The 27,358-nt window shown below is 60.2% G+C and overlaps 1 protein-coding gene across 1 annotated transcript in view; it reads right to left on the minus strand.

Moving 5' to 3' along the window:
- LOC117647413 (lachesin-like) overlaps positions 1–22,081 on the minus strand; it is a 35,052-nt gene extending 12,971 nt beyond the window's left edge. Inside the window, exons 1-2 of the mRNA XM_034389141.1 lie at positions 21,961–22,081; positions 10,377–10,447 (exon numbers count right to left, since the gene is read on the minus strand). Coding sequence (XP_034245032.1) covers positions 10,377–10,446 — 70 coding nt within the window. The 5' untranslated portion in view covers position 10,447; positions 21,961–22,081. The remainder of the gene's footprint in view (positions 1–10,376; positions 10,448–21,960) is intronic.
- Positions 22,082–27,358: the final 5,277 nt, after the last annotated feature.

The following is a 27,358-nucleotide window of genomic DNA, read 5'->3' on the forward strand; positions in this document are numbered from 1 at the left end:
AGAGAGGAGGGGGGCTAGGAAGAGGACGCCGCTAGGCTAGCGACATCTATTCCGAAAGACTGCACACGATGGAACTGAGTATAACACTACAAACCCCTCTCCCCCTCTGTCTCCAGCCCCGCCCCCTCCCCGCCCCCCTCGCCGGGATCTTGCGCCTCCCTCCAATCCCCTAAGTTGCCCTCCGTATCTACATCTCAGTGCTCGCGGTACCGCTCGAGCTTTCTGCACTGCAGCCGCCGAGGCAGCAGCCAGCTTCGTGATAGAGCCGTGGCTGCGGAGGCCGAGCTCCTGGAGTCGTGATGGAGCCTCTGGAGTCTGGCTGCCTGGAGTCTGCATGCCTGGAGTCTACTCGATGGAGCTGGAGAGATAAATAAAAGCCCCCATGCGAGTTCCAGTCAAGTCCAGTTGCTTGAAACCGCAGCGAAACTCGCGGCCAACCCTTTTTCCCTCGATGGTTTCCTTTCTTCCAGCGCCGGCCGCACCTGGGAGACTGCATTCATTGAGGCGTGCGGGGCGGGGCGGGGCGGCGGCGGTGATGAGGGAGGGGAAAGGGTGGCGGGGCGGGGAGCTTAGCTTTTTTATCCGTCCCGGGAATGGGGGAATGAAGACAGCCAAGGGGACACAGCTGGCGAGCGCCTAGGGTGGCCAACTTTCTTGCGTGCGTCGACGGCCAGGTGGCAACCCTATACACACCGCGGAAGTCGTGTGGTGCGACGGTCCAGGTGCCGGTTTCAGTTTTCGGCAATCGATGTGAGGGAGTCCAGTACAACATCCCAGTCACTTCCATTTTTCAAAAAAGTTTTGTTAGGCGGCAAATACAAATAAGTTGGCCATTTTGTCGCGCGGCGCCTCCGCCGCCGCGCCGCCTCCAGCGGCCTCCAGCGGCCTCCAGCGGCCCCCACGCCTCGCACGGCTGCACAAGGGAGCTCTGGCAATGACACTGGGAATGGAGGAAACACATTGCAGAGCTAAGGATTACTGAAACAAAAACAAAAAGGCAAGGGGGCGGCGCGGGCCGGTTCAAGCTGATCCACATAAACTAGTCCCGCGAGCCGCCTCTGCCCTGCCCCGCCAGCCCCGCCAGCCCCGCCTGGCCTCTGCCAGCTTGAACCAGCACTAATCCTCGCTCGCACGCAGCCGCACCACTTCAAGGGCCGAAAACAAGTTTGGCAAAACTAAACGGCCGCGCCAAAATAATCGGACTCTCTCACTTTTATCAAGTTGGCGAATTAAAGCAGTCTGGACCCGAATGACTGCCAGACGCAGCGAACACGACAAAAACAACAACAACAACAACAACAAGAGCAGCAACAAGAGGGTGCGCGAATCAGAAGCCTTAGCCTCATTAGGCCACATCTGCTTCCAGCCACAAATAATAACAGCCTGCCCCCTCCCCCTCCCCCTTCATTTGCGCCGCTGTGCAGGGCGCCCACGCGACGACGACACAACACCGTCCCAGACACAAAGCCAGAGAGTCCCTGATCAGAAAATCCGCGACGGTCGCGCAGTCGCAGACGCCCTGCTGCAACGCTTTCCCTGTCCCTCCCCCCCCCTCTCTCTCCCTCCCGTACAGGTGCGAGAGAGACGGAGCGACGAAAGCGCACCGTCGTTTCGGAATCAGCTCACCGCTGTGCATCCATCCCGGATCCCACAAAAAACGCAGAGTGCCTTGATTAAGCAGTGGCGCTGAAAAAGCCCTCCGCGGCACGGCACGGCACGGCACGCCACGGCAAAAATGCAGGCCGGCGCCTCCTGTGCGGCCTCCGCTGCAGGCAAGGCCAGGCGGGCAGGCTGCAGCCGGAAGGGCTGATAATTCTTGGTCGTCGTTAACGCCGCAGAAAAAGCCCCCACCCCCCCTCACTCCCCGTCTGCGGTGAACGGGTTGGGTTGGTGTGTCAGTGAGGTGGCCCATCACTAATTTTGGGCCAAGAAGTAATTTGTATTCAAACGCTCAATTTTTTTTAAAAATAATATTTGTGGGTTATTTAGCTAGAGACAGCTACTGGTAGGGCAAGCGAGAAGCAAATCAAGACATACGTCAGTGGACGTGCGGTCGCCTTGCTCGCCACTAGTCTCTGCGAGTCTGGGAGTCCGGCTGCAGGCTTCAGGCTCAGCTCCTCCTCGCCGTCTCGCCGCCCCGCGCCCCGCGCCCCGCCAACCGCTGCTCGGGCTATCCGGCCGCCCTGCGTCGCCTTGCCTCGGCCTGCCCACTCTCCCGGCTGCCACGCACAGATAAATGATATTCTGGAATTTAGGAGAATGGATAAAGTTTGAAACGGCTGCTCGGATTGTGTCCCTCGGTATGGGCCGACCCCACCCCTCCCTCCACTCCGTGGCCCCGACGCCCCGACGCCCCGACGGGGCCCCCGATGTCCCGCCCTTCCTGGCCCCGGCGTGTTAACAAGCCCGTCCCATTGGGAGCCGCTAGATCCACTTCCATCATTTTCACCTGATTTTTCTCCGTTTATTTTTTCATGGCATTTAGATGCACGGACTTGCTTTGGGTTATAGACAAGTCCATGGATTAGAAGGATCGATGGGTCAAGAGGGCAGAGGCAGAGCATGCACCCGGTTAGATCTGGCGAGCCCTGGCCATGAAGCCAATAAGTTAATGGTTAATTTTTGTTTTTTGGACAATAATATGCTGAGAAAACACTGCGGCGTCATTGAGAATCGAACCGCCAACTTTGACGTCCGAGAGCAACCACCTTGCCGACTGCGCCACGGAGACCGCAGGTTCATCTCGACCCTTACAACTCCTTTGCTGCAACGGCGACCACGCTCCTCGGCAAACAGCGATAAAAAAAGGAGCCGAATCCGGCCGCAATAATCCATTACCCTCGCTACGCCGTGCTACGCTGCGCTGCACCTGTTGCGGTCGCTCCACCTGGGACTCGCCGCGTCTCTCTCGCTCCGGACTCACTCCGCGTCTCTCTCTCTCCCGAGTTAGCGCAGCGGAGCGCCGGGGCCTGCCGGAATCTTTTGTAGCAATCTCACGTACGCGTGTCTCCCCGTGTACACTGCCAGTTATCTGTCTGTCTGTCCGTCTGTCTGGGTGGAATATTGTTCCAGCGCGCTGGGTGTGTTTTTGGGAGTCGGACAGCCAGCCAGGCAGCGTGAAAGCCGTCCGCGGCACCGTGCGACACCTTCGACGGCCTGCGCGGGGCTGGCGGTGCTCTGCAAGTCTGATGTCGCTAATAGGATTCCAATCGGGCGAACGCCTTGCTTCCCTGACTCCCGCTTGCTATGGCTTGCTGCTGCTTGCTCGACAATCCTCCATTTTAAATGACGGGCGCGGCGCTAAACACTAGCTGCCCGTGGCCGACCCGAGGGAACCGCGCCAGGTGCGCACCGGGGTTTTCCCGGTGGACTTTTCTTCTTCTGCAGGGCGGGTGATAAAAAAAAATACTCAGGTGGTACTCGAACCCACGCCAGTATAGTGAACGCGCTTTCTCGCTCGTTTTCAGCCATTCTCCGTCCAGGATGTGGAATTGAGCAGCTCTCACACAATATCGACAGGTTTCGGCGGAAAGAAGGCCGGGCTGCTTATAAAGCCGGCAAGTGTGCTACTCGGCCTGCATGCTAAGAGGACGCGTGGCAGACCCCCCTCCTCGCCCCCCTCCCTCTGCCCCGCTCTCCCTAGCCACCCCCATCCGCGCCCTCGGGGTTCTCGCACTCCCCGTGTGGCACGCCATGACAAATTGACAATTTTTGCTGTGTCTGCTGGAAAGCAGTGGGATCGGCTTATAGGTGTGTGCGTGTGTGTGTCTGGGTGCGTGTGTAGCGCTTTTGCGTGTGTGGGGAATTCGCCTCCAGACTGCAGAGCCCCGCCCGCTGTTCGGTTCAACCCCCGGCCGCGCCGTGAGGAGCTACCCACAGTGTGGGCTCGGTTTGTTCGAATGTTTTCCCCGTGTTTTCCCCTCCACAGGCTCTGCGAACGGGTATCGCGCCAACACACCCGCGGCAGGCAGCGTAGTGCGGAAAAGGGGTGGGGGGCCTTGTAATTCATGCGAGTGCTTCATTGACGATAAGGGCGCAGGCATTATTAACATCCTCTCCCTTTCCCGAGTTGGTAATACAACTTCCCATTCAGAACAAATACAGTTTCCCTGTGTTAGTCTTAAGAGGGGCCATATATTCGCCGTCAGCTCAGCGAGCAGATAAACAGCGGGTAAACCCCACGTCCCGGAGCGCCGCCCCCGCCAGTCCCCGCCAGGCTGCCTCAGGCTGGCTCAGCCGCGCCCGGCCCTGGCCAGCTGGGACGGGGCCTTCTTTTACAGCGCAGCGACGCGCAGCAGCGAGAATGGGGCGCACTTGCTGCACTCCAGCACTCGAAAAGACGCCGACTGATTCTTTGGCAGACGCATTTCGGGCGCTTCCGGCGCTGGCGGTGAGGGGCCCCAAAATGGCGGAGCGTGACAATGGAGGTTCCATACTACTGTCGCAGGTTGGCAGCTTTTTTCCACGTACAATCTTCTTCCAGTTTGGGCACGCCGTTGTTTGAAATCTAAACAAAACTGGCGCCGGCTCAAGTGGCGGAATCAGGATGTTAATGCCGTGGAGTCGCTGCAAGGCTGGAGGCGCTGGAGGCTGGACGGCTGGAAGGCACTGCTTCGCCACTGCGCTGTCCGCTGAATGGGAGGGCCAGGGAGAAAGGCCAGCGAAAGAATGGCTAATTAGCAGGGACTTAGCGCCGAGCACGGCATGCCCGGGCAGAGCATGCCGATCCGATTCGGAGCGGCTCTGGAAACAACGCGACGGACAGCCGGGGCCTTGGCCGGGGCCTGGGACTGGACTGACTGGCTCGCACTGGCTTTCTTCCACCGGCTCTTTCACACTGGTTGACTCACGACTGACTAACTCACTACTGGCTACCCCGAACTGGCCTTTTTCCGTCGGCTCTTTCATACTGACTATCTCACGACTGGCTTCACACTGACTGGCTTCACACTGACTAGCTTTCTGCCACCGGCTCTTTCTTTTCACACTGGTTGACTCACGACTGGTGAACTCCCAATCACCATTTCACGTATCTGCCAACTCGGACTGGCTCCATCCCAGTCTGGCTCACACTGTCTCGCGAAAAGCGTTCCCCACCGGGCTGTACACGTGTTCCCCCCCCCCTTTTCTCCTCGGCGGCGTGCAATCCTGCGGGCGCCGTGTCCGCACTGTTGGCCACACTGAGGGCGCCGCGACGCGCACGCCGACGCGTGAGATATGCCGCCGTCGCGGCGACCAAAAAAAAGGTGAGAAAAGGATGGCCCGCGCGGCGAGGGGGAGGTGGGGAAGGAGGACAGAAGCGGGGGAAAAGAGTAAAAGGAGAAAGGGAAAAAAGGAGGGGGAACTCCCCACATCCTCGCACGCATTCAATATCGAGTACACATATTTACCCTTGGCCGGTCTAGCGTCTTGGAAAGATACGGGACGGGCCGCGACCCCGCGGAGCAGCGCGGAGCAAGGGGGCTAGCCAATCCTAGGGGGGGGGGGGGACACGCGTGGCTGAGCAGCCCGGGAGATGGATGTGCACGGGATGCATGCGAGGATAAGGCGCGTCTTGACCCCGCGACACCCGAGATGATCTAACTTTGGGTTTCGACAAACAAGAAAGCGACCCCCTCGACTCGCTACGCAGAATAATGCGCCATCCAGCAAAGCAGACTCTCTCTCGCATTCGCGGAGGTTAAAGTCATTTTGTAAAATCAATCTCTTCAACGTAACTGCTCGAGATCAATTTGTTGTGAGCCCGACGGACTGTGTGCGGAGTGGGCACGCAAAGCAGCATGGTATCTCGGAAACAGACGGCCCGGCCGACGGACCACTGCGCAGCCTGGCCGGCACCCTGGCGGGGACCGTGACGGCGACCGGATTCGCAGAATGCCGCCTCCATCTGAGCCGCCTCACGGCCTTCACGGCCTCGCCGCCTCCCGGGCCGACGCCAGCCAGGTTGGGGTGGAGGGGCTGCTGAGGGAGGGGGCCGAGGCACTGGAAGCACGCCGGGCTGGAAGCAGGCTGGAAGCCACCGGGCCGTAATAAAATGCCACGTCGGAGTGCACGGGAGGAAATCTCCACCGAAGGTACGGAGGGGCGGATAGCGGGATTTGGACATGCATGTCGCGGACGGGGAGCAGGAGGAGGAGCGCGACGACGCGCCCAGGATGCCGACGATGAGGACGCCGACGACGCCGAGGACGTGCTCGCTGAGAATCAGACATCAAACTGACCTTTGGCAAGAAAAAAAATCCCGTTTGTTTTTCGGCACGGTACACCAATGTCGCCAAGGCCCGCCACGGCCCGCCAAGGCCAAGCTAACGGACTTCCCCCCCCCCCTCCTCGCCTCTGCAGCGCCCTATGCCAGAATCACGGCATTCCTGAGGTGCACGGATCGGGTCTGGGGGAGGGGCAGGAGGGGGGGGGGGCTGCTGCGGCTGAAGGAAAAATGTTGTCATGTTGTTTAAGACCCCCAGCGAATAGGTCTCCCTGGCCAGGCCGGGGAACAGGCAGCGGGCCCTTCTCGCCCCGCCCCGCCCCGCCCTCCACGCGGCCGTTAAACCGGCGACTTACGATCAGAGGAACACGGCATCGATCAACCAGCGCAAGGCGGAGCAAGGACGGGGAAAATAAGGCAGGCGGTGAATGACTCCCCGTCAAACCGTGTCCAACGCGGTTCTCAACCTTTTTCGGCTCGCGACCCCAAATTTGTAGCCAAATATTTCCGCGACCGCCAGGAAAAATTTCGCAACCCCACGGGACCCCTCCATGCCTTTGTTACGGAGTTCGATTATATGCCTTAGTTTGGGAGCAGTATTGTCTCAAAGTTGACCAAAACGGTCAAAAATGGCTTTGAAAAATCGTGTTTTGGGCCGACTTTAAGCAGCCACTGCGTCTGATCCGAGGCGGTATCTCGTCCTCCCTCAACGGGCAATTGGTCTTTGGACCTTCCTTTTGCGTGCCTTTGTTACGGAGTGCGATTATCTGCCTTAGTTTGGGAGCAGTATTGTCTCAAAGTTGATCAAAACGGTCAAAAATGGCTTTGAAAAATCGTGTTTTGGGCCGACTTTAAGCAGCCACTGCGTCTGATCCGAGGCGGTATCTCGTCCTCCCTCAACGGGCAATTGGTCTTTGGACCTTCCTTTTGCATGCCTTTGTTACGGAGTGCGATTATCTGCCTTAGTTTGTGAGAAGGATTGGCTCAAAGTTGATCAAAACAGTCAAAAATGCCTTTAAAGTCGGTTTTGATCAACTTTGAGACAATACTGCTCCCAAACTAAGGCGCATAATCGCCCTCCATAACAAAGGCACGCTAAAGGAAGGTCCAAAGACCAAATGCCCGTTGAGAAAGTACAAAGGCCCGCCTCGGATCGGACGCAGTGGCTGCTTAAAGTCGGCCCAAAACACGATTTTCAAAGGCTCACCAGCAACACCACGAAGCGTTCGCGCGACGTGCCCCCGCAACACACCATCCGTCTACATTTTGGCCAACTGCTCTGCTAAGCCTTCCCTCTACTTCACCGCAGTGTATTGAAGCGACTCCTTCCACAGCGCGTTGCCATGCCGCGCCTCGGCGACCCGACCGCGCCCCGCCCCGCCCCGCCCGCTGTCTCTTAATCACGCCGCTATCACAAATTCACACGCAGTGTCTGCTTTTGCCTCCCTCAGCCCGCCGCACCGCCGTGCCCCGGCCGTGCCTCCCCAACCTCATACACTACAAGGGGCCCTTCCGCAGCATTCCTGGGGCCCGGCTCTTTTGCGCCGCACACACACACATTCACGCAGAGTGTTTTTCTCGCCAGATTCCTCAGCAGCAACCTGCTTACACACAGAGGCCGAGACCCCGGCGGCGCCTGGAGCTGCTAGAGCGGCTGGAGCACACTCGGGGGCAGACAATGGGGGACTTGGAGGAGACGCGGCGCAACACAGCCACTCGCGTGTTGTGTTGCCGCCACTGCACAGTGGGCCAGAAGACCGGCGCAGGCGGCCAAAACTCTAGAAGCGTTTTGAGCTCCAGAGTCGCTAGACAGGATTCGAACCTAACGTGTGACCCCACCAATGGACTCCTCGTTCGGAGAGCAATCCATTGGCAGGGTCACACGCTCGGTTCGAGTCCTGTTTGGCGACTCTGGAGACAGAGCGAGGAGTGCGGGTGCCAAGAAGCCTGCGGGGAGGGCCTGCAGCAAGGCTTGCAGCCCTTGGCTGCGCATTGCGGGCCGTCACCAGGAAGAGGGGCAACAGGGGGTGCTTGGGGAGGTCAATGGTGCCACGCCGTGCCACGCGCCGGGACAGATTAGCAATAATTACGCGTGCAGCCCGGAGCGAGACATGGCAGTAAAAGTGGAAACTAAGTGGCGCTGGGGGAGACTGGCGGAGACTGGCGGGACGAAGCGGCGCGATATAAGGGGGACCATTGGTGCGCAGATGAGGGGCTTAAATGTTGTCTCCGCCGGCAGCGTCGCCGGCGAGGCCGTCGAGGCCGTAGCGCGGCCGCCGAGCGCTCCCCCGGGGCGGGCCGTGCTGGGCCGTGCTAGGCCTCCCCTGCGGCAGGCACCGAGGCCGGGCCGCCGAGGCACAGCCCTGGCGGCACAAGCAGCCGCGAGCGAAGCCACTCCCAGACCGAGATCAGAGTTACAACACGACTAGCCTCGCAACGCGCACCGCCACTGGAAGTACTGCGCTGCGCGGAGCCAGCAGAGTGACTCTCGTAGAGATGCGGGACGGACAGAGCGATGAAAACGACTGTCGGAATCAGCCTGCAGTCGCTACGAATCACTGCGCTGAAAACCGGATATAAACCAACGATTCTCCGAGGATGCAAGCGACGCTGTGATGACCGGCCCCTCGCAGCGCGCGTGCGCCGCGACCAACTTTTTCGCGCCCTCTCTCTCCCCTCCCAGCGCCACCCCTCTCTCTCCCTCTCGCCGCCGTCTCGCCGACCCAAACTGATTCCACATGTGAGTCTGTTCCCACGAGTCTCGTTTTCCGCCCTAAATCCGTCCTTATTCATTCAATCTGCGGCGCCAACCCGGAGGGGCCAACCCGGAGGGGCCAACCCGGAGGGGCCAACCCGAAGCCCCGACCTGGCGAAGACAGCCGGCAGGCAGGTCCGAAGATCATGAGGGAAAGGACGCGAAATGACTGTGTTGATTCAGTGTGGAGCCGAGCGCACCGCAGGCCGGTTAGTCACTCGTATGAATTTGCGAGCGAGAGGGGGAACGTGCATGGGCAACTAAGCAAGTTTGGCTGGGCTTGGCCTGGCTGGGCCCCCCAAGCTCGGCTGGGCTGTCCGACCCTCTTTGCCGCCCGGCTTGGTCCACCCTTTCAATAAATCGTGCGCCCGAGGACCTCCTGGCCGTGTTGCGGTGTCCAGGACCTCGCTCCAGGACCTCCCAGGAGGTCACTCCAGGACGATTTTACAGGACGTCGTTCTAGGACGTCACTCCAGGGGTTGCTCCAGGATGTCCTTTAAAGATGTCATTCCGGGACCTCGCTCCAGGACCACTCCAGGATGACCTCGGCCGTGCGACGCCGCGCGCCGAGGTCCCCGAACTGACCACGCCCAGCTCGCGCTCGCCTTGTGCGCTTTGCAAGTGAGATGTTTGTAGCCATACGGGCCGTGAGCCCTTGGTGTTTGTTTGACGACAAGGGCCAGGGGCGGCCAGGGCCCCACGGCGGCGGCCCCGGTCCGCGGTCCGCGGTCGCCGGGTCGTGTGTGCCGAGGCCGGCCGCGCCAGCCGGAGTTGGCAGTGCACATGCCTGCGGAGCGCTGCGGAGCGCTGCGGAGTGACTTTGTTGTGACCGGACCCGAGGCCGTAGACCGTGTACACCGCCCCGGCCTGGCGGCGCAGACCCGCGCAGACCCGCGCAGACCGTACCACTGTTGGGTCGTCGCCGAGCCAGCAGTGCCAGCGCCGCCAGAACAGCGGAGGCATCGGCCCGGCCGCTGATGGGCTGTATATTCATCCCCGGTAAAAGGGCGGAGAGATCCTTTGAAGGGCTGCGGCCCTGCGGCCCTGCGGTGGTGGCAACCCTAGCCCGGCGTGCCCGCCGAGCCGGTGGCAACTCTAATTTACCTGCGCCCCCCACGCGACCGTATTGCAGCCGTTTTACTGACGTGATTGGACGGCACCCATCGCCTTGCCTGCCTTTGCGTGCGGCTGTGCGGCTCGCTGTGGTACGCTACACCGCAAGCGTCTTCCCCCATTAATTGTTCAAAACGATGAAACATATTTTGATCCAATATCAACGGAAGGTAGAATCTTTTCCTCTATTGTCAAGACAATATAGTTTAGAAATTATTTGTTTCACCTCGTGGGAATCGAACCTAAGACCCTCATTTTCTCCAGACCAGGCGACGCTCCAGCCGGACTGCAAGCACTGCTTACCGGTAGCGGGCAGGTGCGAGGACACCAGCCCGACCAGGATGGACAGCAAGGGCGCGTAGAGGGGCCCCATCCTGAAATAAAAAACAACAACAACAAAATTAATTAGGAAATCCATCTACGTCTGTAAAGCAACGAGCAACGTCAAATTGGGCAACTTCGAAAATTCACAACCGACGGCTTTCCCCCTGGATTTCAAGGCGGTGCTGTGTAAAAGTGCGCACGGTCGGCACGGCCTGCGCCGAGGTTGGCCCGGCAGTGCCCTGCACAGAGTGATTAAGGGACGTGTATGTTGGGATTGGCGGAGTGGGCTAGGGTGCTGGCCTGCGCTGCCGCCTGGCTGCCGCCTGGCCGCCTGGCCCGCCTGCCCCGGCCCCTCCATCAGCCAGTTATCACGGTCCAAGGAGCACCGGCCGACGGCCATCCTTCTCTGTCCGGGCCAAGCCGTGAGACCGCGCCGTGCCGTGCCGTGCCGCGCCGTGCCGCGCCGCCGTGGCCAGCGGCAGCCAGTACAAGGTGTACGGCCGGAGCGTAGCGCGGCAGCGCGGCCCGGCAGGCCGGCCACCCTTTCAGCGAGTGCTGCTGGCCGGCGCCAAAAATTCCACGTCGAGGTGGCGTCGGCGAATCTCGAGAACGGTGGATGGCAAATGCCGGAAATCAAAGTTAGTCACCTAGTGGTCCCACTCTCTCAAACACAATTTCCTTCAAAAAACAAAACAATGGCACTGCTCGCGTTCGCGAACCGGGCGGACTGGAGGGCCATCACACACTTCCGGGCGACTCCGCGCCCGAAATGCACCGCAAGGAATGCCGCCATCACCATAACAGTGCAGTGCAGCAGACGACGCGAGCAGACGACGCATGCCGTCAAATTGCGCACCGCGCGCTGCCGCCGTGACGCCACGCCGTGCGTCCGGAAAGAATGAAAATTGTTTTCCCGCGGGAATAGGGAAAGGGGAGGGGGCCGCCAAACCCACGCGGTTAAGCCGAATCGGAGCCCAATCAGGGCTGGCAACGTTGCAAATATATATTCCGGGCGGATATTTTTGCACCCCAGTCCAGCGCAGGCCGCGCTGAAGGGCTGCAGGGCTGTAGGGCTGAAGGGCAGGCCGACAGGGGGATCGAAAAAAAGGGAGGGAGGGACCTGGCGTGCATGTTCAGTGTATGGGAATTTGATGGATAGCAACACTTTCGCGCCTTGTAGCTACAACTAAATGCCAGTCAGGTCGGCCAACCCTCCGGCCCTCCGGCTGGCTCGCGGGGAGGGGTTGAGCTGCAGCGCGGGGGAAAGGTCTAAACGAGTTGGCGGCGCGATGTGGCCGTGCAGTCCCCACACTGTCACACACACACGAGCGCGTCAATTTGGAAATTTGTGGCGGTCGATGAGAAATTGACCATCTGGCCGGGCGGACCGGCCGGCGGAGTGGAGCCACTGCAGCAGAACGCACCCTCGGGATGGCGGCGTGGCGGCGGTAATGCCGTTAACCCGGTTGGCTAAACCGGCCGGACGAACCGACGCACGCGGCTACACGCGAAAGAAAGAGAAAGGAGAATGACCTAACCTCAAAAAATTCGGGGACTACACGGGTCAGTTCAGCTAAGTGACAAGAACGCTGCCTTCTAAAATTTTGAAGTTAGGTTAGGGTTGCACAATCGTCTGTGTCGTCAGACCGGCGTGTGCGTTTTGGCTTACAGAGTTGACTAGGCAGTTTTGTTATTGCAATTTCTTCAACGTTCACGAGTCGAAACTCTACCTGGCGTCGAGGTCTCGTGGCAGCGAAAGGGATCCTCTTGACTGCGGTGGTGGTGGTACCGTTCGAACAAAAGCAACAACAACAAGGCTTTGTTTTTGTTGCGTCAGGTCAGGCTAGGTTACGTTTCACAAGCTGTGCGACGTCAGGGAATTCGTATTTCTAATTCTTCACCGCAGACGGATGCCCCCAATAACTACCCGCCAGCAAGCTATCGCTCAGGAGCACTCTTACTCTCTCTCTCTCTCTCTCTCTCTCTCTCCGACTCCCCCTACCGGTCTTGTCAGTGGCACATTTCTCTCTCTGATGTATGAGGCGTGTTGTTGTTGCAACGGTCACCGCGCCGTGCTCAACAAGGCCCTCTTGTCTGCCTGCCCGTCTGTCCGTTTGCCCCAGTCACCGGGGACTTCGTTCCGGGGATGGAACTTGCCAAAAGTCAATAGGACGGCCGTTACTGTAGCGAAACGTCACTCGGAAAAAATCGACTGCATTTCTGTGTAAATTTGGTTGCGTTGTTTAAGCCAAGCCATGCATTGCGGTAGCGGGGGTTTCTCGCCACGGGAAAAGAAGGAATTTATTCATCGTCGATTGCTTGCTGTTTGAGTGTCCCAGGGGTTGGGGGAAGGGGGGGGGGTGCTGGACGGCCATCCACTCGGCCATCCACGCCCGCTGTCGCGACTGCATTGCCATTCTAATAACAAGGCGGGGCCGCCAGCGATGCAGCAGTAGCAGCAGCAACAGCAGCAGCAGCAACAACAGCAGCAAAGGCCGATCCTCTCCGCGCTTGATTTCGGATTCGACGGCGCGCTTTGAACCGTCCTCCAAGGCTGTCTCTCTCGCAGCGGACAAGAAAGTGTGCGAAACTCTGCCTTTCTCTCTCGCATGACGGACGCAAAGAGCGCGAAAAGAGAAAGACAGGACGACGCCGCTCGCTCTGTGTTGTTGCCGCGTTGCCGCGAGAGTGGTCGGTCAGATTCATCTGGTCGATCTGCGCCCTGCACTGTATCGTCTGCTTGGCTCTGCTTGGCTTCGCGGTGGACCGATCGGTCGGTCGGTCGGCGAAGATGTCGGATAACGCGTGCTCTTCTCGGACTACTCGATCGTTTTTGTATCCGGCTTCCTTCCTTCATCCCGTGATCGAGGGAAAAAGGGTTTGCTGGACGCAACGTCAGCCGTGGCATCAGTGTCCGACAAGGGCTGATTGAATTGTTGTCGGAGTCGGATCGCCTCGTCCTGACCTAACCACACGTTTTTACAAACCCCACCAGAAACCGGCCTGGTATGAATTCTAAGGCGAGCTCGCGAGGCGGGAGAGGGGATTTTGCGAGCGGGAGAGGAGAGTTTTGGGGGTTTCCGTCCCGCGTCCCGCGTGCGTCCCGCCGCGCAAGTGGGGTTGAGTGCGTCGGGCGGCGCGGCAGCTGTTTTATCGACTTATCTGCTGACTCTAGTGCCATCCGCCGCACTCGTGACCTTTATGGCCCATTAGAGTGAGGGAAGGAGGAGGGCGTCGTCGCCCTTGGCAGCACGGCCTGGGGCCTGGGCCGGCCTGGACAGCCTGGCCGAGGCCTCCGCCGCCCCGCCACTGCCCCCGGACGTCTTGTCCAACGGCCACTTCTACATACGGCGTCGGACAGGACCCCTGGGGGGTCCCTGCGGCCCGGAGGGGTGGCCAAGATGAAGCCCAAATTTCACTGTTGAGGTCAATGCTGCTCGCTCCGCGCTGTTGCGGAGGGAAGGCCCACCCAGCATATTGGACCCACCCTGTTCTTTTGGACCTTTGACCCTTTCGGACCTTTGACCGTTTCGGACCTTTGACCCTTTCGGACCTTTGACCCTTTCGGACCTTTGACCCTTTCGGACCTTTGACCCTTTCGGACCTTTGACCCTTTCGGACCTTTGACCCTTTCGGACCTTTGACCCTTTCGGACCTTTCGCCCTTTCGGACGTGTGGCTCTTTTGGCACATTGGCCGGCGCCTGTTCGGCGAGTGCTCCAGATATTGCACCGAGCGCATCATTTTTCGATAAGTCCCCACGGCCTGCTGCACGGTGTGCCAGCAAGGTGCGGGCGTGGTGCGGCGACCCCAGCCACTCGTGGGGACACGCCGGGCGTCCATCACGGGAGGCACTTCCAGCGCCCCGCGTCCCTCGGGCAAGGCCACCACCTTTAAGAGCGAAATAAAAATCACTGCACACCGTTTAATTTTCTGTGTGCTTTCCGTCGCACGCGTTGCCGTCTTTGTTTATGCTCCACTGTGGGCGGGGTGGTGCATCCCCGCGGTCTTCAGAAGCTGCGGGCCATCGCGGGGCGGCGCCGTGGACTCCCAAGGAGCACTTCGTCGCTCCGTCTCTCTCGCACTCCCATGCGCCGCCCCGTGAGTGCGAGAGAGACAGAGCGACGGAGCGGTCCTTGGGAATGCCTGTAAGTGGCGTGTCACTGCTGCTCGTTTTCGTTTCATTTCCACTCGCTCGTCTCTGCCTCCCTTCTCCTCCCCCACCGGCCTGTTGATTGAATTCCGCGCCGCTAAGTAGCGCGGTTGTGGCACGGGGATCGCGTGGGGCAGCCGAGCCGAGCCGTGCCGAGCCGGGCCGGGCGATAGACGGGCGGGAGAGTCTGCCCCGGCCTAGCCATCTATTAATCTTGCAGCGCCACTGGCTGGCTGCGCGGGGGAGGGGGAGGGGGTGGACGCGGCGCTCATTCAATTTCACTCTCCTTTGAATACCGTTTCCACTTTTCCGCAGATTACGCGACGCTGCGCTGCGGGTTCAAACACTAAGGCGACAACTTTTTTTATTTTTTTGGCGCTGCTTTTTCTCGAGCACCTTGCCTGCGCCTACACTGTGGTGAGGAATCGGCCCTACATGGCCCACACGGCCTCGGTCGGCCTGACTCCAATTTCGCGGCGACAACACGGCGGCACGCCGAGCCGCACGCCGAGCCGCGGGGATCACGGCGGGGCACGCAGACCGATTCCGAGAGTCGTTGTCGTCGCTCTGTCTCTCTCGCACCAATACCGGACGCCCCACGAGTGCGACAGAGACAGAGCAGTGGAAACGACTCCCGGAATCAGTCCGCAGCACCTCGTCGTCAGACAATGTCAACAGGACCCTCTCTCCGCGTGCGGCGTGCAGCGTGTGGCCACTAAGAGGCCCGGGAGGGGAGGGGGGGGGGGGCCGGAGGGGTCGTTTGCCGTATTTCCGGTGGCTAAGCAATAGTCGGACAATATATTTGGTTGGCGCAGGCCCCTGGTCCTCGGCCCCGAGCTCGGCCCTCCCAAAGCCAAGCCCGGCCGGGCCCCACACTGCCTCGCACCCCGCCGGCACCGCACTAGATCGTCGCCGCCCCGCCTCCTCCCGCAGGACCAGACGCCGCGCCGCCGCCGCGGTCCCCAGACCATTCTCCACACCTCGCACTCCCGCCGGGACTCCGACCCCGACTCCGACCCACCCACGCACGTCCATTCACTCCCGAAACACAACCTTGAAAGTCTTGTCTTTTACCGCCAAGTCATGATCGCGTTCCAGAGACTCGAGAGATTGGAGCGACTGGAGTGACTGGAGAAATACTGGAGTGACTGAAGCTGGAGTGGCTGGAGAGACTGGAGAGACTGGAGTGACTGGAGAGAGACTGGAGCGACTGGACTGGAGGGACTGGAGAGGCTCCGCAGGGCAGGACCCTCTTTTCCACGCTATCGGCTCAACATGAAGGAAGTGTCAATAGAAAGCCAAGAAGGGGCGGGGGAGGGGAGGGGGTTCTTATCCGGCCGGAAAACGGAAAATTAAGGGGTGAGGCACCCCGGGCCCGGGGCGAGGCTTCGCCGGCGCGGCACAGACTGGCTGCCTGAGGTGCGGCGCTGCGGAGCTAGCGGTGGCGGGGAAGGCCGCCCGCTGGATCGGCGTGCTCGAGGTGAGCCCCGCCGGCGCCTCAAAGCACGAAGCAGTTACACACACTTGCCCAGTGCCGGACCGAGGAGGGGGGGGGGAGGCGCAAAGTAGCCCTTTTTGCCTTTGCCTTCAGAAGCCGAGGGTCCATCATTGTCCTTTTGCCCCCACACTGGATCCACCCCCGACAAGTAGCTCAACGTGCTGGAAGCCAATTGGGACCCGGGGGTACACCGCAAAAAAAAGCAGTAGCAAATATTTTTTTTAAAATAAAAATTAGAATGGTGACTTTTTTCTTTGCAGTGCAGGGGAAGCTGCACCGGAGCTAATGACGCTGGCCGGGGCAGGCCGCCGAGGACGTCGCCGACGAGGAGGCCGCCACAATCAAGGGAGGTGCACGCCGTGGCCGTGGCGTCGTTACGGACGGACACATTGTAAGGCGGAGGGGAAACGGCCAGTGTCTCCGTCTCCCTCGCACTCCAGGGGCGGTCCGTGGGTGCGAGCGAGACGGAGCGGAGTGCACGGAACCGGTCTGCTACGCCGTTGCTCCCTGCTGTGGCCGAGGTTGCGGGTGACTGAATGTCCGCCGCAGGGACTTCGTGGGGTGATTTCTTTATTGAGACGACGGGCAGCAGTATCCCGGGTTCGATAAAACCGGCCTTAATTTCTTTTTGTAGAAAAAAAAGCAGACATTAATTTCCTTAAGTTCGTCGGTGAATTTCTCCTAGCGAGCTCCACCACCAGCAGCTGCAGAGGCACCCTTCCCGATCCCGAGACTCAGGTGGCGCTCCTCCGTTCTTTATTTCCCTCCCCGGACAGGTCAATTACCCCGGATGAAATGATTGCATCAATCAACTTCAGGGCGAAACAATACGTAACACCGAACACTGCCCACGGTGACCTTGCGGCGACCTTGCGGTGACCTTGCGGTGACCTTGCGGTGACCTTGCGGTGACCTTGCGGTGACCTTGCGGTGACCTTGCGGTGACCTTGCGATGACCTTGCCGCGACCTTGCGGTGACCTTGCGGTGACCTTGCGGTGACCTTGCGGTGACCTTGCGGCGACCTTGCGATGACCTTGCCGCGACCTTGCCGCGACCTTGCGGTGACCTTGCGATACGCGCGCGGCAGCGCAGCACTCGGACCTTTAAATAACGACTCGCGCCAAACTTTCAAACTTTCTGCTCGAAGGCTGTCCGACCCGATAAGGACGCTGCAATGAACGCGGCATGACTCGCTGCGGTCCGTCCGTCCGTCTCTGTCGCACGCACGGGCTGTGCCGGAGTGCCGGAGGGGTGCGAGAGAGACAGGATAAGAACCAAGTTGCGCGCCGAAACAAAGTAAGTCGGCGCCGCCAATTACGAGACTGCACTTGCGGTGGCACCGTGGCGCTTCACACGCTTTTTTTCCCGCTTTCTTCTTCTTTCTCCTCGACAGTCTTGTTGACGGCGCGGCGGTGGCGGCGGCCGGCAGAGTGGCGGGGCTGGCCTGCCCATGCCCTGCCGCGACGCAGCCGGTCAGACGGCAACTTTTACCGATATAGCCAGCGGACCGACCCAAACCGATTCACAGGCAATTAAAAGATTTTCAACTTCCCAAGTGGTTCCGGTGCCGGGTCGGCCCGGTCCGGCTCGCCGCGCCCTCCAGCAGGGGCAGCAGGCTGAGAGCCGTTTTCGTCGCTCCGTCTCTCTCGCCCTCACCAGGCGCTTCGTGTAGGTGCACGAGAGAGACAGAACGACGAAAACGGCTCTCGGAATCAGTCTTCAGACAGCAGCTGGCGCGAAGATTTAAGCCTTCCGAAGACACTGTGGACGTGTTACTCTGTGGGGGAAGCCACCGGACACGGCGCGCTTCCGGCGGCTTTCCGGTGCCCTTCCGCGGTGGTTTCCGGTGCCATCCGGTGCGGCTTCTGCCTCACAGACAGACCTCGTGTGCCGGGATTCCGAGTTCTATTTGCACCGTCCACTCCTCCACCGACAGTCCAACAGGAAAAACACAACAACATAAAACCAACTTAATTTGGTCGTTGAACCCTGGAGTCCCGTAGTGCTGCATAAAAATCAGCCGGGCTGCCGCTTCGGACTCCTCTGTAGGGCGTTGCGGTCTCGCCACTGTAAAGAGGTTTATATGCGTCCCTTCCGCCGGCAGGGACTCCCCCCCCCCCTCCGCGCTGGACACGCTGGACACCCTGACAGCCAAATTGAAGTGCCGCCCCTCCCCCTCCTGCTATGTGTCCTCGGGGCTCCGATATGATCTGCTTGTGAATCGTCCCCGGGATCAGGGACCCTATGGCGGGGCCACCACCCTGGCCCTGGCCCGCCGGGCCGCCTACAAAGACTGATTCCGAGAGCCGTTTTCGTCGCTCTGTCTCTCTTGGACATTTACGGAACGCGCTGTGAGTGCGAGAGAGACGGGCCGACGACCCTCGGAATCAGCCTGACTTGCTGGGCCGCCCCACCCCGCCCGCCGACCGGACAAGTTGTTGCCCGGCTGCGGGATACGATACCGGCACCCCAACAAGAAAGCGTCTCGCTGGGACGGAGGAAAAGGGTTCGCGGTAGCCGAGTGGTTTGCAACACCCGCTTTCTGAACCGCCTCGCACGGGTTCAAACACCGCACTTTTTTGACTCAATTTTTTCCCTTTTTTTTTGGTGGCCGCTTTTGTGGGCGCAGGGTGGCAAAAGGTGGGGTCATTAATCCGCGGGGGTGGAGGAGAGACGCGGGGCCAATCTGCCGCCGTGTCGCCTCCCTTCGCGCCAAATAGCCGAAAAGTGTCGCGGAAAGTGACGTCTGGGGCGGAATTCGAAGATGAGTCGGCGGCGCGGTGACACGTCAACATCCCTCGTGCTGATGACCGGTGAGGTCGCTGCCACTAAGCGTCGAGGCTCGGCACCCATTCGTACAAACGCGCAGCGTTTCGTTGCGACTATTCGGCCAAACAAACAACACTTGAATAAAAAAAAATCTAGCGTTAAAAAAGGGTGAAAATAAAAAACTGATCGATTTAGTGGTGTAATCCCGTTTGTCCAAACAAACGCACGGCAAGTGTCACGTAGTGCATCGCCACGCCGTGGCCACGCCGTCCCCGGAGGACAATGCACGAAACGCGAAGCCAGCGAAGCGCGCGCCGCAGCGCGCCACTTTTTGCACCCAGTAGGCCAGGCCCGTTCCGAAAGCGCTGTTTTCCGGCGGCGGCGTGCCCCGGTCCCTGTGCCGAGGCTATTACCGAATTTAAATCGCTCGCAGTCGCCAATCTGACAGCGAGCGAGTCATCATTGGGACGCAGGCCAGGCCGAGCCGGGCTGGGCCAACCTGGGCCACCCCTCCTACTCCCAGGCACGCCAGGTTAGGGGCCAAAGGTGCGGGACTCCGTCTCTCTCTCTCTCTCTCTCTCTCTCTCTCTCTCTCTCTCTCTCTCTCTCTCTCTCTCTCTCTCTCCAACACGCGCAAAACCGCGCACGCCGCGTCCACCGCGGTACCATTCCGCTTCGGTCACTGCGGAGAAAGTTATGGCGAGGGACCCGAGCCATTCAGGACAGGCAGACCTTTTTTTTTGTAATGCTCTGCGTTCTTTTTATTTTATTTCTTTTCCAATTTAGAGGACAGTCATGAGATTGTAAGAAGGAAGATAATTATTTGCTATGTATTTTATATAATTGCTGACATTTAAACGTTTCGTCATCAGTCTCTCTAGGTGTTTTTGTTATGTATCTGCTTGTGACTGACCCATTCGCGTGCCCTACTTCACCCACACGGACACACGGACAGAAACACACACACACACAAACACGGCTGGGAGAATTTGGAGGGAACGGAAGATTAGTTTCAGTCAGCGTGGCTCGCATCGCTCCGTTTGGTTAAGGGCAGGGACGGGGGCGGGGCTCAAGCAGGGCTAGGTCGGGGGAGGGGGGGGGGAGGGGGAGGGGCGGCGAGAGAGGGAAGGAGAGAGAGGGGTGAGGATTGTGTGTGCATGTGATAGAGTATTTATCACAAGCTTTTTCTTATTGAGGCCTCACCAGGGAAATGGGGTGGGGGGCATCCCTCAACAACACGCCGTCACTCACACACAAACACACAGACACACGTACACACACCAACAACAACACACCTTTTTTACGTCTCGCTCATTCATTAACCCGTTCTTTTCCCGCGCGTCCAGTGGGCCGAGAGGAGGGCGTCCAAATTCGCAGCCATATTTCCTTGTGAAAAGCTCATCAATGTTTTAAACGCAATTTGACAAAGGATGACGGCCGAGAATGAAGGGGGCGTCCAGCAAGGGTGTTTTCGTTGCTGTTTTTTAGCAGATGATACCTTCACACTTGAAACATACTTAAAATTACTATACACATGAAGGTGTCAGCGTGCTTTTACTCTCGAGTCCAGAAACGAAGCGCGTATCCTAAACAATATAATAGGGGCTGCCGGGGCGGGCTGGTGCGTGTGGCTGGCTGGCTGGCAATGAGGCGCAGCCTGCGCGGAATTCGACAATCCTGCCACCCCTGCAACCTAACCAACACCGGCCACCTCGCTCGGGTCTATATATTTTGTTTCATACACAATTTTAATTACTATCTTTGGAATGAGCCCGCATACTACCCCGTATAAGGAAACCGAACGAGTATTGACTGAGAAATTTGAAAGGGAAAAGAAAAAAATTTGAACTCTACACCCCCTCCCCAGTCTTAATGGGGAGGCCTCCTGCTTTACTTCGGTGTTCGGGATGGGAACCGGTGCTATCAGGTACCTGGGGGTTTAAACCCGTCAGCGACTCTAAGCGTTCGCCGGGGGCCCCAGTAGGCCCCCAAAGCTCAGGCAGCTGGGTGAGAGCCCCCAGTACGAAGCTCTTTGGGGGGCGGGACGTAGAGTAGACGACAGAGAGACAGAGAGAGACTCAACAGAGAAGAGGTTTGGTGGGAGCTTTTTTTTTTCGTGGGGTTTGGGTTGTGTCCCCCATGGTACCCCCCTGTCCGGCGCCCCGTACCGAACATACAGCGTTTTAGGCCAGCTTAAAGGACTTATCATCGCCTCCCCGACAATCAAGGGGGCACCACCCGAAACCCACACACCGGATGGTTGGATTGATGGATAAAATACTCCATCGCTCCGTGCCGGGGCCCAAACCCCGCCGAAGCGGATTGCTTTTTAGACACCCACAGCGGAGTGGCCGGGTGAATGTGACTCGACCACACGCTATCACGTTTGTACGTCTGGCAGCGTGTTGGACGAGGGTTTGATTTGCAGGGGGGAAAGGCGTCGAAAAATGTAATGAAATGATGAGTTTCGATCCCCGGACCCGCCATCGGGATCACACGACTTTACGCTCTCGGCCCCCCGGGCCCCATGATGGGGGGAGGCGTGAGGTGGGTTTGAGCAACAGGACTCGCCGACCCGGTCAAAATTTCGAAAGGGTTGGGGGAGTCGAACCGCCGACCCTAGCATGGGAAACCGACGCCTCACTCCTGGACCACCACGCCCCTGCAGGAGTGGGCTCACTTTCAGGGGTTTAAAACCGCACGGGTGAGGCAGAAAAATTTAAATGGAAAATTTGTTAGGAGTCGAACCCCCGGGCATGTGGGTCTGTTGCCACGGCCGCTCATGGCCTCGAACCACCCCCTTAGGATATAAGTCGAAAAAACGTATGTGACGCTGGTATTCGAACCCCGGGCCTGCGGTAACTCGATCCCAGCTCTACCCTCTCGGCTATCACAGCAGTTGTGAAACGCGAGGGATCATCTGCTTTCATTAACGTTCGTTGAATGAGAATTTTTTTTTTTTTAGAGGCAAAAACTGAAAAATAAAATTACTGAACTGGAAACGCGTCTTACATTTTTGTGTGACCCGGAAAACGGAAAAAGGTTGACCGCTGGGGCAAAACATCGACGTTTGGGTAACCCCCCCCCCTCCCCCGCATCGAGCCACTCAGGTCCAGCACCGGCAACCAATACGCCATACTCACTCGAACTGGGACCCGACTGTCTGGGCGAGCGGTTGACGGCGGTTGAGCTAGAATCTAGCGATCCCGTCTGCTTTCCGCTGAGGGAAGGGCCTCACTGACGCATACTCACTGTACGGGTGGTTGTGCTGTTCGGAACGGCGCGGTGTTTAGGCCGAAGAGTGCGAGGCTGGCTGGCGGGGCTCGGGGCCGACTATCTTTAGATTATCTATAGCGATGCTTCGACCTCGAGGAGAGTCGAGCCGCCATTTTGGATGACGCAAGGAGGCGGCGCTGGACTGTCTTGGCGAAACTCGCGGCAGCCAGGCAGGCAGCCAGGCAGAGGTCAGGTGGTGACACACAAGAGGCAGGAAGAGGTGAGCAGCCAGCAGCTTTGCGGGTGATTACTCGTGGTGTCCGGAGGAGAAAGCGGGGGGAAAGGGGGAGGGGGGAAGCCGTGTGCCATTGTGCCTCACACACAACTTCCGCCATAACTCTGTGCCGTGTCACCGCGTCCTCTAAGTGTCCCGCACACATTTCATCAAGGCGTCCACTCCAGCGAGGGCGGGTCCCTCCCTGGGCGCGAGGCGTGGCGGCTGCTTCGGCGAATCCCCCCTCCCCTCCTCCACAGCCCCTCGTCAGATTCCCGCCAAAAGTGCGTGGCGCCTCATTAAAACCACGGCCGCCGCCAACCTCGCGGCGCAGGCCAAACTGCATTTAAACAAACCCGCCTTTTTCTCGACCCTTTTTTCTCTCTCTTCGTCTCGCTGTGATGCACGGTCCCCCCCCCCCCTAGTCCCGCCCCTGCGGGCCCTACGGCTGTTTGAGGCAAGCGGAGCCCTTGGTAGAGAGACAATACAGCGGCAAACTTTGCCAGTCAGAGAACCCTGCCGCCGCCGCCTCCCCCGCCCCGCCCCGCCTAGCCACCGCGGCGGGCGACGGGGCCCCCAAGTGCCCCAGTCACACACATCAATCGACGACCCTCCCCCCCCCCTCCCCTCCGGCCAGCCTGCAGGCGTCCGCCCCGCCCCGCCCCGCCCCGCCCCGCCCCGCCCCGCCCCGCCCCGCCCCGCCCGGCGCCGTGTCGGGAAGCGTGTTTGGATACAGTGGGGAGTGCACGCGCTCCTTCGGGCACACTGATTCGCGTCCTCGAGTCGCACAGCGCGCAGCCAGCGCACTGTGTCGCCGCAGCACAGTGGAGTGGGCCACGAGCCCGGCGCCGGCGGCTCAAACTCTGCTCGCGAGTCGCTAAACAGAACTCGAACCAAACGTGTGACCCCACCAATGGATTCCTCGCTCGGAGAGCAATCCATTGGTGGGGTCACACGTTCGGTTCGAGGCCCATTTAGCGACTCTGGAGCTCAAAACGCGTCCGGGATTTTGACCGCCTGGCCCACTGGGCGCAGCCCCGCTGGACGCGGCGGCGGCGGGGCGGTGCACTAAGAGATCTTGTTTCACAGTTTTCCAAGTTTTCGTCCCTGATTGCGGAGCCGATCTCTCAGTGTGGCGCGGCGTCCCGTCCCGTCCCCGCTCCACCTGACAATAGGGCCCCGCGTCATCCGGGAAGTCCGGAAGTACCGGAAGTGCCGGAAGTCCTTCCCGACCGCCAGAGGACGCGGTGGGGTGAGCGCCGGCCGCGCCGCGCCGCCCCGCGGAGATGACCAGCCTTCTTCTTGTTTTACTGGGCGGCCCGGCGGGGGTCCGGCATGGGTCGACCGTCCGGCTCATCTGGGGCGTCTCCAGCTGTGCCCTGTAGTCCGATTCCGAGGGGCGGCGCCCTCGCTCGCGGCGCCCCCAAGGAGTGCGAGAGGGACAGAGCGACGCGGTTCGGACTCGGCCTGCCGACCGCGATATCAGATTCAATAAGCGGGCCAATCGGCGCGGACCGGGCAACGCATAAGGCATAAGGGAGCCCGAGGGGGCCGAAGGGAGCCGAAGGGGGCCGAGGCCACTTCGGCACTTCCGAGGGCACTTCTCGGCGGCGACGTGTGCGACATCAGTGTGGTGGCTGACTCGGGGGCCGACATGGCTTGGGCCGGCAGCGTGGCGGACCAGCGCGCCTGCGGGGTAGGCAACTTCCCCGCCGCAGCACAGCGCTGTGCTCGTGCTGCCTAACTCCCAGGCGGTCCGAACTCGAGACGCGTTTTGAGCTCCAGAGTCGCCAAATGGGACTCAAACCGAACGTGTGACCCCACCAATGGATTGCTCTCCGCACGAGGAATACGTTGATGGGGTCACACGCTGGGTTCGAGTCCTGTTCAGCGACCCTGGAGCTCAAAACGCGTGTGGAGTTTTGGCCGCCGGCGCCGGTCTTCTGGCCCACTGTGCGTGTTGCCTGCCACGGCGCCAGGCCCGGCAGGCAGTGCAGTGGTGCACACAGCCCGCTCATCCCAGCGGTGCAAACTTGGCCCAACGCCCCAAAGCCCGAGCCGACCCCGCCCGACCCGGCCCGGCCTCGTGTACACTAGATCCCTGTGGCTTGAGCTAAGTTGGCCGGGGTGGGGGGAGGCCTCTTTAGCCCCTCTATCTCCGACTGTCTGTCCGTCTGACTGTCTGTCTGTCTGTCTGTCTGTCTGTCTGTCTGCCCACCGTCTGAGTGGCTGCCTGTGTGCGCCGAACATTACCTCGGCGGTGTGAGTGTTGCGGATTTGGGCGTCCAACAAGTGTCTGGGGTTCGCCAGGTGAGGTGGCCTGGTGGGGACCGGGGCGGGGCGGGGCGGGGCAAGCCCGACACGATAATCAACAGTTATGTAGGCAGTAGGCCGTGGCTCGGAACGACTTGGCGGCGGAAATACTTCGGGAAACTTTTGGGGGAAGCAGCAATAACACTGATAAAATGACTTTCACGATGAAAATTTCCCTGACACCCCACTGTGTCCCCACACTAAACACGGTCAGATCTCTTTTAAAATTTGACTTTCGTTGCATCCAGATGAATTCAGCCAGAGCCCCCAAAAAAAATGAAAATTGTTTCACGGGGTAATGGTTTACCGTTGGCGGTGACGCGAGCGAAGAGGCGGCACTCGAGCGGGTGGTCCCCAAGGAGGGTCGTCGCAAGCGGCGGGCCGGGCCGGGCCGGGAGGGTAAGCCCGAGGAGTGGGGGCAAGGTCAGAGGTCGAGACGTGCGGCTACGCGCTGCGTTCACCTGTGGAATGCCGCCTCGCTGTGTGTGTGTGTGTGTGTGTGTGTGTGTGTGAGTGTGTGTTTGCACACGCGCCAAGCCGAGACGCGTGCCTTCGGACACTGCCCCGTGGCTGTCGGCTTGTGCGGCGCGTGCCGGCTACTCGCGGAGTGCACCTCGCGTTCCTCTCACGCTGAAGCCCGGGTTCGAACACCGATCCGCGCAGCCTTTTTTTTTTTTTTTCGAGTGTGCGTGTTTTATTTTTCAATTTGCGCACAGCCGATCCACACAAGCGAAAGGGAGGAAGACTGTGAAGATTGCAAGAGCGTGAAGGGGGAAGGGGAGGTTTACGAAGTAAGCACCAGCCAGGGGTGTCACTCCGGTACAGCGCACCCCGCGCAGTCACTCGGAATGCCTGAGGGGAGGGGGGAGGGGTGTCCGGACAGAATGGAGGGTGCGGTGACAGGGGTTGTAGTGCCGGGGGCGGGGCGGGGCGGGGCGGGGCGGGGGCGGGGCGGGGCGGGGCGGGGCGGGGCGGGGCGGGGCGCAAAGGCATCTGCTGAAGACGCCGCGCCGTCAGCCTCGCCCGGCCCGCCTCATGGCGCGCCTCTGTGGGTCGAGGCAAATTGAAAATAACCCAACCAAAATGTACCGACCGCAGAGAATAAACAAAGAGACTCCACTGGCGGAGTGGCGGGGCGTGGCGGGGCGGGGCGGGGCGTGGCGGGGGCGGCCCGGGGGTCCGTATGCATGAGGGAGGGTCGGGGAGGGAGCGTGTCCCTGCGAGGAAGAGGACCGGCCGGCGAATGGGATGTGACGTCTGTAATCTGCCTCTCTCGTCCCCGCCGAGTCATCCAGTCCGGCCCTTGCAGTGGACTGGGTGCCTGCGCGAGCCTGAGATCCCGCTGACCGTGCTGACCTAAACAGGTCTCGAACCGAACGTGTGACCCCACCAATGGATTCCTCGTTCGGAGAGCAATCCATTGGTGGGGTCACACGTTCGGTTCGAATCCCATTTAGCGACTCTGGAGCTCAAAACGCGTCCAGAGTTTTGCCCGCCTCCACCGGTATTCTGGCCCACTGTGCGCGGGCGGGGCCAACTGGGCCAAAGTCGTGACCGGGTAGCCCGCCGCGAGGAATCCGGCATAGAAACCGTGGCAAAAAAAAATAAATAATCAAGTGCGACTTAGACCCAGCTCTTTTTTTGCTCTATCTCTGCTTGGCTACGCCACTGGAGGCAGGACGGGACAGCCTCCCGAATCAGGGCGATAAAGCGAAAAGACAGACGGGCCGGCGGTAGGGAGAGCCGACTTCGTCGCTCCGTCTCTCTCGCACCCCTAAGAACGCCCCACGGGTGCGAGAGAGACAGAGCGACGAAAACGACTCTCGGAATCAGTGCGCGCTGGCGGCGGGGCGGGCACTGGAGCAAGCCGACAGCTAAATCTGGACGGGGCGTGTGGAGCCGTGGCGGTGCCGTGGTCACGGCCGCCTGGATCACGGCATCACGGCCGGGGAATCACTTAAAAGGAAAACAGAAACGACTCGGGCGGGGCGGGGCGGGGCGGGGCGGGGCGGGGCGGGGCGGGGCCGACCTAAGGCCGACCCGGCGGCGGGGGATGGGATCTCGGTCTCGGTTTTGGACGACGTCTATCCCGGCGGGCTTTGGCCGCGTAGCGCGCTGCGCGCAGAGACACCCCCCCCCTCCCCCCCTCCCCCTTCCAGTGGCAACTCCTCGACCTTCCCCTTCACTTTCGGGGGCAGCCCAATTAAACGGGGGAAAGGCAAGGCCGGGCAAGGCTGGCTCCGTTTGGGGGCGGTCTCCGAGGCGAGCCGGAGACCCCTCCGCCTCGGGGGCAGCCCGAACCAAGGCCCGAACTTGCTTCCCCAACCAAAGCTTGTCCTGCAGTTGTTGTCCCGGTACTCGGTACCCTAGTCGGTGCTCGGTACTCAGAACTAGGCACTCCACTCAGCGAGGCGGGCCGTGTTGACCAGCCGTCCCGTTATTGCAGTCCAGGTAAACCCGAGCCAACCTCGTCAAGCCGCTGGCCGGAGCGTGTGTCATCTCCGGTTGTTTGTATGCCGTGCCAGCCAATAAGCAGCCGGGACGCGGCCTGCGCGCCAAATGGGACTCGAACCGCACGTGTGACCCCACCAATGGATCGCTCTCCGAACGAGGAATCCATCGGTGGGGTCACACGTTCGGTTCGAGTCCTGTTTAGCGACTCTGGAGCCCGAAACGCGTCCAGAGGGTTTGCCGCCGGCATGATGCCGGTCTTCTGGCCCACTGTGCGACGCAAAGGC

The sequence above is a fragment of the Thrips palmi genome, unplaced genomic scaffold (assembly GCF_012932325.1).
Source record: "Thrips palmi isolate BJ-2018 unplaced genomic scaffold, TpBJ-2018v1 HiC_scaffold_2, whole genome shotgun sequence".
Classification (NCBI taxonomy): Eukaryota; Metazoa; Arthropoda; class Insecta; order Thysanoptera; family Thripidae; genus Thrips; species Thrips palmi.